Here is a 16,781-nt window from a genome sequence, read left to right as displayed (position 1 = left end):
GTGGGTGGGGCCCCTCTCTGGGTCCGATTTGGTGGGCGGGGCCCTTCTGGGTCCGATTTGGTGGGCGGGGCCCTTCTGGGTCCGATTTGGTGGGCGGGGCCCTTCTGGGTCCGATTTGGTGGGCGGGCCCCTCTGGGTCCGATTTGGTGGGCGGGGCCCCTCTGGGTCCGATTTGGAGGCCAGGGTGGCTCAGCCTCCGATTTGGCGCGCTGGCCCTTTAAGAGCCAGTTTGGCTCACTGTGCTTCTAAATCCACTTTGGCGCACATTCTCTCTCAGGGGCATGCGTCATGTGATGAAGCTAGATTTGCATTTGTGCTTTGGGTTTCGCTTTAAGAGCTGATATTATCTGCCAGAAACTCTGTCCTGGAGGGGTCATGAAAAGTTCGTAGGCGTTGGCATAGTAACTGGGTGTGCCTGTGCATATCAATGAGCTTAACTGCCATTTGAATCGCCTCAGGGCATGTTTTCCCTGTGGCAACATTTTCCCATTGAAATGTATTGAGGAAAATGTTTTTTCAAACGCAAATTGCGCAAAAACTGCAAATCCGATCGACACGAAAATTACTTAGCACACCACTCGTGGACGCTGGCTTCGAAACGACACCTCAACGGAGTCTGTGCGTGTAGCGGTTCGGGCCGCATTAATTGCGGAAAATCAACTGAATAATAAGAAGCAGAAAAAGAAGTTAGCAGCGTTCGGATTACAAGATAGTGTTTTTTTCAAAAGCACTATAATAATCAAATTTATTCAAAATAGAAAAAACATCACATCACAGAAATTTCATAAGAAATCTACAAGACAGGTAAAATACAGGGGAAAGAGCAAGCAAATGTAGATGTATATACAGGGTCTTAGAAAAATATGAAAAAGTGGGTAGGTGGTAGCATTGACTAGATCTCACATAGATCACATTCACTGCAGCATAAAGTGCAAAAATCATGGACTAGTATAGTAAAAAAAAATTCAGAGAAATCCTCTATTCAATGGAGAATATTCCCAATTGTGACAACTGTCTAAACTGCTGCAAAGAAGGTGAGTATCCAGAAATATTATTAAATCAGGCAGTAAGCACCACACTTGGCCATAGTCCCTCACTAAGGTACCCGGAACACGCAGCCCCAAAGCGCGTTTCAATTGGAAATTTCCCTGGTCCCGGTATAAACTTTATTAAAGGACCAACTATGACGCAGTGATGATGTATTCTGTTCTTAATTGTATATATATTCAGAGTGTGCTACAGCATGTAGATGACCAGAATAGTGATGCCGATGATGGCATCGTCAGCGCTAACAATCTTGGTAGCCATTTCAAAACTGTGCAGAAGGGTGCAGAGGTCCTTCACCTGTACACACTCCGCAAGCGTGATTTGCACCACGCCCGTACTGCGTTGACCCAGGCTATGCAAAAGGACATACTGCACCAGGGCTCGTTGCTGCTGCCACAGCCACGCCTATTCCCCCTTCCACCACGACCTCGCTTTTTTTCTTCATTGGTAGTCTCTTCAAACTAGTCAAGAAGGAAATCCGGTCCTGTTAACCAAGTAGAATTTGTGAAAGCACCAACAGACCCTGGCTTAGTAGCAAAGTCGGGGTTAAGATGGGATGGAACATACTGCCATTTTCAGGTGTAGAAGTTACCTGGTCCTTGCAATGTGGTTACTGACATATAATAATTTTGTCTGGTTGTATATGTAACCCAGAACAACCTTGTTGTCTGTGTAAAGTCTTGTCATCCACATGAGTAGCTAGCTCGCTCTGTATTAAGTCTGCAATCTCTATGACTAGTACAGCCCCACAGAGTTGAAGTTTGGATATGATGTGCTAAGGTTTAGGAGCCAATTTAGCCTTCCCAAATAGAAATCCAACAGAAACTTCATTGTTAGTCTAGAACCTTTAAAATAGGCAACGACTGCAATAGCTTCAGTAGAGGCCTCAGATAATATATGTATATCTTTCCTTTGACTCATAAGGTATGATGGAGTGTAACAATGTGGCATGTGAATCCTATTCAAAGCATAGAGATTCCATCCAGGACCTCCACTGTAGTTGTCCGCAGGCAGTGGTCCGTCCCAGTCCTTAATAGACTGAGAGGTGACTATACAAAGCTTGCTTTGTATAGTCAGTGGAGCAAAAATTAGAGTAGATCATGTAGACCAGGGTTCCCCAACTCCAGTCCTCAAGGCCCACTAGCAGATCATGTTTTCAGGATTTCCTTAGTATTGCTCAGGTGATAATTGCTTCACCTATGCAATACAAAGGAAAGCCTGAAAACATGATCTGTTGGTGGGCCTTGAGGACTGGAGTTGGGGAGCCCTGATGTGGACTGTTCATCAATGACTGAACCCCATGCTTAGTAAATGATTTTTCTGTTCACCGAATCTGCAATCCGTAAGAGTCCTTCAACAATTTCCATGTCAAAACCAGACTTCTTGGTACTAGTGGGTTCTCTAAACCTAGATTCAAGTCAATGATCGTTAAGGTGAAAGGCATTCATGACCGCACTGTTGGAGGCAATTTTATGAAATCTCAGATGACCTTTAGAAAGCATACTTTTCATCCCTTTGAGCAGATTTATGGCTTATTCTGCTGTAGGCAGGGATTTGAGACAGTCGTCCACATACATGTCCTTTTCAGCAAACTGTTGGGTGTACTGTGATTTGCTATCTGAGGCCGTCATAAGTAGGCTATATGTAGCAACTACAGGAGAACTGTTTCCGAATGCGTACACCTTCATGCGGTATTCATCCACTTCCTTGCTGGGGTCTATGAGGAGCTAGCCACTTAATAAAGGCTATGAGATGAATGGACTAGAGTAGAGTCCACAGCTCTAAGGGATTTATTAGATATTTGCTTACTGTGTTTTATTAGTGATTTGCTTGCTTGTCAGTTCATTCTCAGGAATCAATGTTTCCATTCAGTGACAGCAAGCAGAGGAAGGTGTGCCGGTTGGATCTTATGTATACCTAAGGGCCCCGTCACACACACGACTCACCAGCGATCACAACAACGATAAGAACTTGTCAGGATCGCTGGTGTCTCGCTACTTGATCGCTGTGTACCTTAGATACCAGCGCGCTGGTGCTGGGAGCTGGTAACCAAGGTAAACAGCGGGTTTCTAAGCGCCGCCCGGCGCTTAGAAACCCGCTGTTTACCTTGGTTACCAGCTCCCTGCACCAGTGCGCTGGTAACTAAGGTACACAGCGGGTTTCTAAGCGCCGTACGACGCTTAGAAACCCGCTGGTTACCTTGGTTTCCATCTCGCTGATCGCTGGTCCTCCCGCCTGCCACACGCAGCGATGCGTGCTGGCCAGCGGGAGACCAGCAATCAAAAAGTGTCCAGGGCTTTCCACAACCATCAGCGATACCTGGCAGGGGGGGCCGGTCGCTGATGGGTGTCACACACAACGATCTCGCTGGTGAGATCGCTGTTGCGTCACAAAACTTGTGACTCAGCAGCGATCTCGCTAGCAAGATCGCTGTGTGTGACGGGGGCTTAAGGCTAGACAGGAGACTGCCAAAGATAAATGTAAAGCAATCCTTCTATCATATCACCTGTATCTCAAGGTCTCAATCCATTATACTCACAATCCCTAGGCCCATTGTGTGGATGGGGATTGTAGACCCAGGGTTGCTGTCACCACCGGGGGTCTCACATGGAAACCCAGGTGATGGGCTTATGGAATATGCTTCTTTCTGTGATCTAAAGGAAAATGTTTAAGGGGAGAGAGAAAAAGATGCCACAGCTTTAGTCAGGAAGTTGTTGAAGTGACTTCGAAGGGAGAGGATCCTAGCTGGGAAGTATGGATGGTCTATAGAGTTTTGGAGATCAGTTGCTGGCTTGGCTGGATACCCCTGCTATGAATGAGGGATCTGTCATCTGGATTTCACAAACTTTCTTAAGGATTTTTGGAACTGAACACATGGACATTGGTTGTGATATTTGTCGTCTTGAGGAGCCTGGACTGTGATTACAGACTAAACTGACGTGAGATCCGAAACCTGTGGGCAATCCAAAAGTTGGAAGGCAGTGGAACTATCTACCCCAAAGAGGGGATCTTGTGGACTTAGGACATTGAATTTTGGCCATCTACCTGGATTTGTTGTAAAACCATGGATGTATGGAATAAAAAATAGTAGCATTGTTAACCTGCTTAGGTGATTATTGCATCCCACAACCTCAGATCTTAACAGGGTCGTTGTCACACTTAGCGATGCACCAGCGATCCCGACCAGTGATATGACGCGGTCAGGATCGCTGGTGCATCGTTAAGTGGTCGCTAGTGAGCTGCCACACAGGCAGATCTCACCAGCGACATAGCAGCGGTCGGGGGTCGTTATTTACCTGTCAGACGCGGTGATCCTGACGCCCGCCCTCGTCCACGTTCGGTTACACGGGATTCCTGAGAATATTGTGTCCGATAGAGGGGTCCAGTTTGTTTCCAGATTCTGGAAAGCCTTTTGTTCCAATCTGGGAATTCCGTTATCCTTCTCCGCGTTTCATCCCCAGACCAATGGGCAGACTGAGAGAACAAACCAGACCCTGGAGACTTATTTAAGATGTTTTATATCTGCTGATCAAGATGATTGGGTCTCATTTTTGCCCTTGGCCGAATTTGCGCTGAACAATAGAGCTATTTCTGCCACTCTGATGTCACCCTTTTTCTGGAATTTTGGGTTTCATCCTCGATTCTCTTCAGGGCAAGTGGAATCTTCGTCCTGCCCAGGTGTGGACATTGTGGTTGTGAGAATGCAGCAGATATGGGACCAAGTGGTGGATAAGTTGTCACTCTCAGGAAAAGGCCCAGTGTTTTTCCAACCGGCGTAGGACCATTGGTCCCCGGTTTAAAGTGGGTGATATGGTTTGGCTGTCGTCTAAGAATATTCCTATGAAGGTTGCATCTCCAAAATTTAAGCCAAGATTTATTGGACCTTATAAGATTTTGGAGATTCTTAATCCTGTTTCTTTTCGATTGGCTCTTCCAGTTACATTCAAAATCCATAATGTATTTCACAAGTCACTGTTGAAGAGGTTTGTTGAGCCAGTAGTTCCTGTGGCGGCACCTCCTGATCCTGTATTGGTTAAAATATGGAATATGAGGTAGAGAAAATATTGGATTCTCGTTTGGTTAGACGGAGACTCCAGTATTTGGTCAAATGGAAGGGTTATGGCCAGGAGGATAATTCTTGGGTCTCTGCCTCTGATATTTATGCCAATAAATTGGTTCGTGCTTTTCACCGGGCCCATCCTGATCGGCCTGGTGGCATGGATGAGGGTTCGGTGACCCCTCCTCAAGGGGGGGGGTACTGTCATGAACTCATTTTCTGCTCCACCAGTTGAGAGTTCCCCTTCCGTTCTCCCTCTGGTGGTGACATGAGGTAGTGCGGTTGGTTTAAGTGGTAGTGATCTGCCACCTGATGAGGAAGATAACAATTGGATCTCTGGAGTATCAGACTGGATATAAGACAGCTGACGCCCTATCCGGGTGCTGGTGATTCAGTCTGCTTCTCAGGTCCTGGACTTCAGCTCTCTTCCAGTCTTCTCAAGTTGTTTGTTTTTTTGCTAATGTTCATACTTGCGCTTGTTGGTCAATTCTGTTTTTTTTTGTAATCAGCCTGCCCCTGCTGGGGTTATGCTGAAATTCCTCTCCTATTAATCAGTATTTGCCAATCTGCTTTTTGTCCCTTATTAGATTGGCCTCTTTTTTGCTCTGTCTCAGAATATTTCAGAGTGCTGATTTAGGTTTAGAAGTCTAGTGACTTCAGGGTTAATTTTGCTATCAGAAGTGTTGGACAATATTTTTGTAGGTTTTTTTGGCAGATTGCAGACTGTGTCTTTCCTTTTCTGTCCTTTTTAGTTAGCCGGGCCCCATCGTTTGCTCAGCCTATTTTCCTGCCTTTGTTTGTATTTTCATCTTGTTTCCCCGTCAATACATGTGGGGGGCTGTCTTTCCTTTGGGGTCTGCTCTGGGGCAGTTTTCCTCTTTCCCTGCTTTAGGCTTATGTAGTTCTCCAGTTGTGACTAGGCATCTAGGACCAACGTAGGAACGCTCCACGACTGCTGATAGTTGTTGCGGGTAAGATCAGGGATCTGCAGTCTGCATAGTTACCAACTTCTCTGATTTTCTGAGACTTAGCTTGTCTTTTTTTCCTCCTCGGTTTCCCATTCATAACAGTTGACTGTGTATGGAGCCGCTTATCCCTTTGTTTTGAAGATCTCAAAGAGTTTGGGCTTTGCTAGAGACTTGTTACTTTGCTCATCTATTATGGCATACATTCTGGAGGCCTTGTTGAGTTGTTCTACTGAATAAACCTGACCAGATATAATTTAGGACTATCCCTTCCCCACATACTTCAATTCATGAGGAGTAAATGGCGGTTGCATTTAGATCAGGAACTTGTGACTCACTGCCATGCTTTTGAGCAGGGTTGGATGCTACAGAAGGTTGTGAATTGTGTGGAACTGGTATGAGATGGATAGACGTCAAGTGTTTCATTTCTGCATTCAGTGCACTTAATAACAGCCTTACAGTCCATAGCAACGCAACACGTATAACATTTCCTGAGCTCCTTGAGAGTATCTCTTCGCTCCTGCAAAGCCTTTGCCCTGAGTCAACGACAGTCTGCGAGTGGGTGAGGCCTTTTGTCGGTCTTTCTCATAGATACTATGTCTTTTAACGTTTAGTGTTAATGTTATCATACCTTGTAGATGATGGTAGTTCAGTGAAGTCGAAGCTGGGATCGACGTTCTTGCAAGCTTGACGAACTTGAAAAAGGGGGAAAAGACACATGCTCTTTTTTTTTTTTTTTTTTACCTTGAGCCGTGATCTGCCCATTTTTCCTGTATGCTGTATGGCAACCTGGGCACTACTAGATTCACTCCATGAGCAGTGTCAAGGTAAGTCAGTCCTGAAAGATGTGGGTCTAATTTTGCCAATTTTATTTCCTTTAGCAGGTCACTTAATTCTTAAAGTTCCCGGTTGTCGTTGTTCGTTATCTTTGGGAAGGTTTTCAGTCCCTTAAATAAGGCACATTCTATGACTTTTGAGCTGCTGTAGGTTATTTTCAGTCTTTACCATGCTGCAATAAGACCTGCTTCTGAATGTTCCACATGAACTGTTCTTATTGTCTTGATACGCTCCAATGATTCGGGGTCTAACTAGTTAACAAACAAAACCACAGTTGTTCTTTGGCGCTGAGGTTAAGGTCTTGGATTACTGCTTGAAAGGTCGTCTTCCAGGCTATATAGTTCTCTGCAGGATTTCAAACTTTAAGACTCATTTTTATTAACTCCCTTTGAATCATGTCTGTCAAAGTCACACATGTCTGATCTCCCTGTCATAGTTGCAAGATTAACTAGTGGTAACCCTGGGGAATGTAAGTTCTTGGTTATGACTGTGACATATCAGGATAAAATGATGCGGCATGAGGGTTAAGCGTACCAGTGGCAGGCGGCAACATCCCTTGCCTTGCGGGTGCGTTGATATGGTAAATTGAAGGTGGCATTAGTACAGATTGTAAATGTTTTAGCATGTACTCAGTAGTGCGATCAGCTGGGTCTTCCACTTCTCCTGGAATGAAGCAGTCCATATCAGCATCTTATCCTAGTGCTTGTTCGAGGACTTTCAGTTTAGCGACGGCTGTTGCTTCTTCCCTTTCTGCTTGAGTATTTTTAATTAGACCTCCATCTTGTTTCTTTGGGCTTTCATCTCTGCTTCCTGCCTTTTTTAATTGGGCTTACATCTAATTTCTTGGGCTTACATCTGCTTCCTTCCTAGCAAAGGCGCTTCTAACTTTAGCTTCCTCTGTAGTTGCACAAATTTCCAGTAGCTTGTCAGACAGTGTTGACTTCCTAGGGTGAGATAATCTGGAAGATCGAGATGTGATTTTGGTCCACGTTGTACGATGTTGCCTAACTTCCTGGAGGTGTGCTATGCAGAGTTCTGCCTTATCCTGAGCATCTCACACTAATGCAGTCTTTTCTTGTAGAAGGCTCTTTCAACTAGCTCCGCTGTGGTATTGTGTCCATGTACTTTGCAGACAGTCTCTGGAAGCGATCATAGGCAGCAGATAAATGATTCAAAGTGGTGGCTAAATATGCTACGTTACTATTAGAGCGCAGAAGATCTGGCTGAATAGTGATCAACTCTGCCCCATCAGTCATATAGGTTGTCACGGAACTCATTTCTAGTTGTCTTAGTTCTCTGACCTTTGTTGGCTTGGTTAAACATTTGTGACGTACGCCATATTCTGCAGTAAGCGTAGACTCTGCTCCTTGTGCATCTGTGGTGTCATGAACATGATGCCCTTGCCTCACAGAGGAATCCATAGAGCTTTTTGTGGACATGCCTTAGCTAAGATGGCGGATGGTTATAGACTTGCTAGCAGACAGTGCATATGCACACAGACACTGTGGGACATAGTTCTGTTACTATTTTGCCACCGATGTACCTAAATTAGATGTCTCTGAGGGATTTGAGGAAGGATCTCTGTACAAGCAATGGCAGATAATTGCTGGCTACTCTTTTCCCATGCTTAACCAGCTGCTCTTGGTAAATCCAGGAAGGATGATGCAGTAATTATTATTATAGCACCATTTTTTCCATGGCGCTTTACATGTGAGGAGGGGTATACATAATACATACAAGTACAGTAATCTTAAAACAAGTCATGACTGGTACAGGATGAAAGAGGACCCTGCCCGCGAGGGCTCACAATCTACAAGGGATGGGTGAGGATACAGTAGGCGAGGGTAGAGCTAGTCATGCAGCGGTTTGGTGGATCGGTGGTTACTGCAGGTTGTAGGCTTGTCGGAAGAGGTAGGTCTTCAGGTTCTTTTTGAAGGTTTCCATTGTAGGCAAGAGTCTGATATGTTGTGGTAGAGAGTTCCAGAGTAGGGGGGATGCGCGGAAGAAATCTTATATGCGATTGTGGGAAGAGCACATAGGAGAGTAGAGAAGTAGATCTTGTGAGGATCGGAGGTTGCGTGCAGGTAAGTACCGGGAGACGAGGTCACAGATGTATGGAGGACTCAGGTTGTGGATGGCTTTGTATGTCATGGTTAGGGTTTTGAACTGGAGTCATTGGGTAATGGGGAGCCAGTGCAGGGATTGACAGAGGGGAGAGGCCCTAATAAGTTAAAGTAATGAATTTTAACTTATTTTATTCACATTACCTTGCTGAGATGAGGGAGGATGATGAGGTAGAATATGGAGGGTAGAGGAGAGAGGTAACAGAAGAATCCTTTCTTCAGTCCTGATGCACGTGCTGCCAAGATGGCACTTACCAGAAAGAAAGGATGTGAGGAAACAAGATAGGAGTTGCCCAGAGAGGCGCATTATGGGAGATCACAGCTATAATACATGAACAACATATAACAGTAGCCAGTAGACTGCAGCAAAGTACAACATATGCACTACCATCATATCCATATATGGTAGATGAATGAATTAAGACATTAAGACATATAACATTAGGCATACATCCTTTTAATGACAGAAAACCTTTGCAGATGAGTAGCGAAACAGCACAGTGTACCTTATTGTCCATATTTGCCAAACTCCATAACATACGATCGGTTGAAGTCATTACAATTTTGTAAGACACACATTTACCATGGCTACTGTCAAGGCTGTGTCAGATGCAACAGACAGTCTCTCTGCATCTGTCTGTAGAAGGTCTCTGCGTTTGGCAATTGCAGACGCCTTCATAATACTTCTGACTTTTAGACCCAATGGCAACCTCCCTCCGGCTCTAATTGACACACCTGGACCTGGGTGTTTATAGACTCTGTCTGCTTCAGGGAGCCTCTGGTGATATTCACATTTTCCCTTGTGAAGCCTTGAAACTATAGCAGTCAGCTTATCTCCTCTCTGGTGCTCTTGAAGGACGTTTGATGTTGCCTCTCTGAAGTCCGGTCAATCTAAGTTTTTTCCCTCTTGTTTGTCTCTCTTCTTGTCTTTAGTGTACAGTGGGGGCTGACCAGTGCTTCCCCCCATTCCCTGTTCAGGGCCTAGCTCTAGGGATCTAGAGGACTTGGGTTTCATGCTCAGCGATTTGGTGTGGAACCAATATAGGAATGGTAGGGTAGGCAGACTGCTATTCCACTCCCCCTTTCCCTAGCATTTGAGCTTCTTTCCCCTCATCTCCTTGTGCACTTAGTCTTCCCACCTTTTGAGTGAGAGCTACAGTCCAATATCAGTTTTTCATTCCTTGCACTTAAAGACAACCGGTATTTATAACCTGTATTTATAATAATAATGGTCAAAGGACCATCTAGAGCTGACAAAAAAATAAAATATTCACAACATTCCAGGAATGCTAACCCGCGTAGGTTGGATCAATCCCCCCCAAGTTCTTTATCCTTGCAGAGTATAATCTTTGTGGACATGGGCATCGACAGCAATCTGTCCACAATTTTCCTATTGTCAGAAAAATTTCAGACCCTCTAGCAGTACATCTTCTTCCTTGATGGCCTTAGCAAAATCTAAATCTAGCATTGCGTGCGAGTTCTGGGTTTCATGGTGTCATCAGTGGAAGAGATTTCATATTCTCAAATTCACATGTACTCTTCTAGCAGTCCATTCTAAATTCAAAAATTCCTTCCTTTCACTTCAGTGCTGAATGAACTCCAGTCTACTCCACATGGATGGAGTCTTAAAAGAACAGAGTCCAAGAAATCTGGACCCCCTCAACTTCCTTTTAATTTCCTGAAATTTGAGGGACATAATTCATCTTTTGACGGGTCCACTAGTCAGAGTTTTGACGGGCTTTGTAACAACTGACACATACCTGAATCACCTCACCAGGTCACAACCCGAAGTACAGCAGCAATATTGGAATCTACCAAAATCCTGTTATCGACCAACACATCACAACTCTCCCATCATGTGTTCATGTTCCAGGTGTAGACAGTTGCAGACTTTCTCAGAAGAATTGTCACTATACATCCTAGGTGTTTGCCTAAAGCCCCCGTTACACATAGCGATATCGCTGTAACGTCACCGATTTTGTGACGTAGCAGCGATATTGCTAGCGATATTGCTATGTCTGATACCTCCGACCGGCTCCCCCGCTGGCTATCGCTGGTCGCGCGAGAACGTCCTGGATCATTTCTCGTCGGGCGCTTACTGTGGCGCCGACGAGCAACGCGTGGATGCGGGCTGGAGGACGTCAGGATCGCCGCGTCTGACAGGTAAGTAGCGACCCCCGACCCCTGCTATGTCGCTGGTGAGATCTGCCTGTGTGGCAGCTCACTAGCGACCACTTAGCGATGCACCAGCGATCCATATCGTTGTCGGGATCGCTGGTGCATCGCTAAGTGTAACGGTACCCTAACTCTGCTCCCCAGATATTGCCCTCTGGAAATCAACTTCAGGGCCTCCAGACTCTGCACAAGTTGTCTAGATATGTGTCCAGGTCTTAGAATCCCAGAGTTAGTCAATGGATACTAAGGGTGTGTGCACACGATGCGGATTTTTCCGAGCAGATTTGGCTTAATCTGCAGGTCAAATGACCTGCGTTTTACCTGCGGATTTAGTGTGGATTAGCCTGCTGTTTTCCCCTGCGTTTTGACACCTTGTAATGGAGCAGGTGTCAAACCGCTGCGGATTCCGCACAAAAGTGATATGCTGCGGATTTAAAACCGCAGCAAATCCTTGCGGAAAATTCAGCAGCGTGTGCACTTCGTTTTTTATTTTCCACTGAAGATAAAGGTACTGTACAACGCAGCAGAAACTGCTCCAGATCCGCAGGGCCAAATCCACTGCGGATCCGCAGCCGAATCGTGTGCACATACCCTAATTATTCCTTATAACCAGTTTGAACTGCTGTAATATACCACCCACTTCCTATCTTTCCGCAGTTTTTCAGTATGTCAAAACTGAGAGCATATCAGTGACCCTTATTGCACCAGACTTACTCATGTGGGATGAGTATTTCCTGGCTTACGTCCCATGGTGACTTTTTTCGTCAAAATATTTCTCCCTCTTGCAAATTTAGCTACACTTCATTTAACAGTGCAGCTTTAACAACTACAAAGTTTCTTAACTTTACCTGCTGGACAAAATTATAAAAACATAATGAAAGTTTAGTTACTCTTTAAGGCAAGGTCATGACTATCGCCCCCACATTTGCGACAGAATTTGGAAGCGCACAGCCGGCCTGCATTTGGACTTGTTTGTACTAGCTCTGCGGACAAATATTGGCACACTATTTTGTTCTCTGTCCACTAATTTGTAAGTTATCCATGGTGCTACGTCTTGTAAGGAGGGGCTTACATAGTCGCTCTTTACCACCAACCTAAAATCCCTACATACTATCGGCTTATAACTGCACTCTTATAAGTTTTCTCATGGCCATTATCCATCAAGCGGGTGTCAAAATTGGTCTTCGAAATTCCTGTTCACGGTTTGTCACCAGAGTAAGGTAGTTTTCATCCCGATATCCTCATATTTTATTATTGAGTCCCCTTCTCATTTTCACTTTCCTTCACATATCATGGAAATGTTCCTTCATTTGTATTATGTAGTCTGCACATTGCCTCTCCACTTCTATCAATCTGCCTTTTTCAAGCACTCAGTTTTTGATCTATTGTTTTTACTAAACAAACAACTTGACATGCTGTTTCCGTTTTCTCACAAAACAGACAAAAGGGAAAAAAATAATGGGCCAAAAAACCCTCACCATTCTTACAGGTTCTGTTAACATAGTCATCATAGTTCATTAGATCTGGTCAGCTGTAAGCGAGGCCTTCCATTTGTAGGGCAAGTTGCCACCTTTCTTCATGACTATCCATTCTACTGGGGCAGTGGAAGTGTCATCACAAAGCCTCTTATCTACTGGAGTTCAAAACGGCCATGTGGTTGTCACTTCATACTTTCGAAAAATTTTACATGGTGCAAAGTTTGCATCCTACATCAGTGTCAGCTAAATAGACTTGCCACTTTACGGCATTGTTGCTTTACTCTAGGGACTGCTTTAGTAGATTGCAAGGTCTTGTGTTCTCCCAATGGCACCTGTGTTCCCCAATGGTGAAAGCCTTTTCTTGTATCGTGAATTGGGAGACAACGCACCTACCAACGGCAATTGTTTTTTCTATAGTTATCAACAGTCTCCTCATTTCACTTGGTTTTTATGTATTATTGCCTCTCCTACTGCTACTAAATTAATTGACCAGAAGGGCTATAACTTCTGGGAGGAGCAAACACTTTAATTAGTTTCTACCACCAGGTGGGTAGACACTATTTCCTGAAGTCCTGTGTTCCCCAATGCATACTTTGAGAAAAGGCTTTCTTTTACCAGTAAGTTACAAAAAGCTAATCTCTAGTTCATTCCACCTCTCAAAAAACACAACCCCAAATTACCTCAATAATAATTAAAAATCAGCCCACAAAATAGGCTCTTAAATCCTGTTTGGTTGGGATAAATAAATGTTCTGGGTACTTTTTTTATGTGCTGACGTTGAAAAAAAATTGAACCATATAAATTTAACTCTGTAATCATAACCACAAAAAAAAAATAATGTTCTTAATATGACTTGGTGAGCGCTGTAAAAACTGGTAGTTTTTTTGTCTTTTTACAGGTCATGGAGCCAGCTGTACGAATGCAAGGACAGGAGCCTCTCACTGCATCTATGTTAGCAGCTGCCCCACCACAAGAGCAAAAACAAATGCTTGGTACTTGTCATTGAATCTTTAGTATCACATCCCCCATTTTATATATAAATAAATCCTTAGTATCAAATTCCTATTCTTTTTTTTTTATAAATTTATAGTATTTCATTCCTGTTATTTCTAAAAATGTCTTTCAGACCCAAAAACACACTATGATCGTTGGATTTTTATCTTAGGGATCTGTCTCCAGACTATAAGATACACACACTTTTTAGGAAGATTTTTTTCTTGCTAAGGCCTGTTTCACACTTGCTTTTTTTTGCAGCGCGTTTTTCCCGCAAAAAAACGCATTGAAAAACGCATACAAAAGCATACAACTGCTGCGTTTTTTTCAAGCATTTTTATGAGCATGCATGAAAAAACGCAGCGTTTTTATGCGTTTGTATGCGTTTTTAGTGCGTTTTTACCGCGTTTGCGTTTTTTTCCAACATTAGGTGGCCCCTCACACTAACCCAAACCATGACTTTACTAACCCTAACCCTTAACCAAACCATACTTAACCCTGACCCTAACCCTTAACCAAACCATACTTAACCCTAACCCAAACCCTAACTAACCTTAACCCTAACCCTTAACCAAACCATACTTAACCCTAACCCTGACCCTAACCCTTAACCAAACCATACTTAACCCTGACCCTAACCCTTAACCAAACCATACTTAACCCTAACCCAAACCCTAACTAACCCTAACCCTGACCCTAACCCTTAACCAAACCATACTTAACCCTAACCCTGACCCTAACCCTTAACCAAACCATACTTAACCCTAACCCTGACCCTAACCCTTAACCAAACCATACTTAACCCTAACCCTGACCCTAACCCTTAACCAAACCATACTTAACCCTAACCCTGACCCTAACCCTTAACCAAACCATACTTAACCCTAACCCTGACCCTAACCCTTAACCAAACCATACTTAACCCTAACCCTGACCTTAACCCTAACCCTGACCCTAACCCTTAACCAAACCATACTTAACCCTAACCCTAACCCTTAACCAAACCATACTTAACCCTGACCCTAACCCTGACCCTAACCCTAAACCCCCTTAACTAACCCTAACTTTACCCAAACCCCTAAATTCCATTGTCTAAACTAATGGTAAAAAAAAAAACGCATGTGCAAAAAAACGCATACATAAGCATGCCAATGCGCACATATGCTCACCATAGACTTATAATGGGTGTCTTGCTGTAAAAAAACGCATTGCGCGCGCATGTGTTTTTTTGAGGCAAATCGGACGCACAAAAAATGCAACAAGTTGCATTTTGTGCGCCCGAGCGCATACCGCAAAAAAACGCATGCGCGGTAAAACGCGTACAAACGCATGTGTATGCGCACATAAGCGCATCCCATGCAAAGTATAGGAAAAAAAACGCATGCGCTATTTAGCGCTAAATTACCGCGAAAAAAAACGCAAATGTGAAACCAGCCTAAAAAGTGCATTGTCTTGTCCAAAAAATATAGTAATTGGATTGTTAAAGTATTTACTTTATTATAAACAATAGGAACATGATTGTAAATTTCAGAATCCTGGTAAGAAAACAGAACCATATTAGTGTTAAAAAAAAAAAAAAATAAAATAAAACATTTGGCAAAAGAAAATGTCCCTCAGAGGTGTATTGTTGGAGACAGTTCTATAATGTTGCTAAAAATATTACTAGACATAAGGCTTAGAAAAGTGAACATGTGTAAGAACCTACCCATATATACTCGTGTATAAGCCGACCCGAGTATAGGCCAAGGCACCTAATTTTGCCTTATTCCCACCCTTGTCTGTATGGCTCCTTATTCCCATCCTTGTGTGCATGGCTCCTTATTCCTATCCTTGTCTGCATGGCTCCTTATTCCCATCCTTGTCTGCATGGCTCCTTATTCCCACCCTTGTCTGCATGGCTCCTTATTCCCACCCTTGTCTGCATGGCTCCTCATCCTTGTCTGCATGGCTCCTTATTCCCATCCTTGTCTGCATGGCTCCTTATTCCCACCCTTGTCTGCATGGCTCCTTATTCCCACCCTTGTCTGCATGGCTCCTTAGTCCCACCCTTGTCTGCATGGCTCCTTAGTCCCACCCTTGTCTGCATGGCTCCTTATTCCCATCCTTGTCTGCATGGCTCCTTATCCCAATCCTTGTCTGCATGGCTCCTTATTCCCATCCTTGTCTGCATGGCTCCTTATCCCCATCCTTGTCTGAATGGCTCTTTATTCAAATCCTTGTCTGCATGGCTCCTTATTCCCATCCTTGTTTGCATGGCTCCTTATTCCCATCCTTGTTTGCATGGCTCCTTATTCCCATCTTTGTTTGCATGGCTCCTTATTCCCATCTTTGTTTGCATGGCTCCTTATTCCCATCCTGGTCTGCATGGCTCCTTATTCCTATCCTTGTCTGCATGGATCCTTATTCCCATCCTTGTCTGCATGGCTCCTTATTCCCACCCTTGTCTGCATGGCTCCTTATTCCCATCCTTGTCTGCATGGCTCCTTATTCCCATCCTTGTCTGCATGGCTCCTTATTCCCACCCTTGTCTGCATGGCTCCTTATCCCCACCCTTGTCTGCATGGCTCCTTATCTCCATCCTTGTCTGCATGGCTCCTTATCTCCATCCTTGTCTGCATGGCTCCTTATTCCCATTCTTGTCTGCATGGCACCTTATCTCCATCCTTGTCTGCATGGCTCATTATTCCCATCCTGGTATGCATGGCTCCTTATTCCCACCCTTGTCTGCATGGCTCCTTATTCCCACCCTTGTCTGCATGGCTCCTTATTCCCATCCTTGTCTGCATGGCTCCTTATCCCCATCCTTGTCTGCATGGCTCCTTATTCCCATCCTTGTCTGCATGGCTCCTTATCCCCATCCTTGTCTGAATGGCTCTTTATTCAAATCCTTGTCTGCATGGCTCCTTATTCCCATCCTTGTCTGCATGGCACCTTATCTCCATCCTTGTCTGCATGGCTCATTATTCCCATCCTGGTATGCATGGCTCCTTATTCCCACCCTTGTCTGCATGGCTCCTTATTCCCACCCTTGTCTGCATGGCTCCTTATTCCCATCCTTGTCTGCATGGCTCCTTATTCCCATCCTTGTCTGCATGGCTCCTTATCC

The 16,781-nt window shown here is 44.3% G+C and overlaps 1 protein-coding gene across 7 annotated transcripts in view; it reads left to right on the top strand.

The window, feature by feature from the left end:
- LOC141086401 (embryonic polyadenylate-binding protein) overlaps positions 1-16,781 on the top strand; it is a 243,232-nt gene that overhangs the window by 221,277 nt on the left and 5,174 nt on the right. For all 7 annotated transcript variants that reach the window (XM_073572389.1, XM_073572388.1, XM_073572392.1 and 4 more), the window contains one exon: positions 13,581-13,674. In XM_073572389.1, the coding sequence (XP_073428490.1) occupies positions 13,581-13,674 (94 nt within the window). The remainder of the gene's footprint in view (positions 1-13,580; positions 13,675-16,781) is intronic.

The sequence above is a fragment of the Dendrobates tinctorius genome, unplaced genomic scaffold (genome assembly GCF_039654945.1).
Source record: "Dendrobates tinctorius isolate UK_male_01 unplaced genomic scaffold, ASM3965494v1 ptg000032l, whole genome shotgun sequence".
Lineage (NCBI taxonomy): Eukaryota > Metazoa > Chordata > Amphibia > Anura > Dendrobatidae > Dendrobates > Dendrobates tinctorius.
Note: the sequence above shows the minus strand (reverse complement) of the source record. Positions and strands in the feature narration are given on the sequence as shown.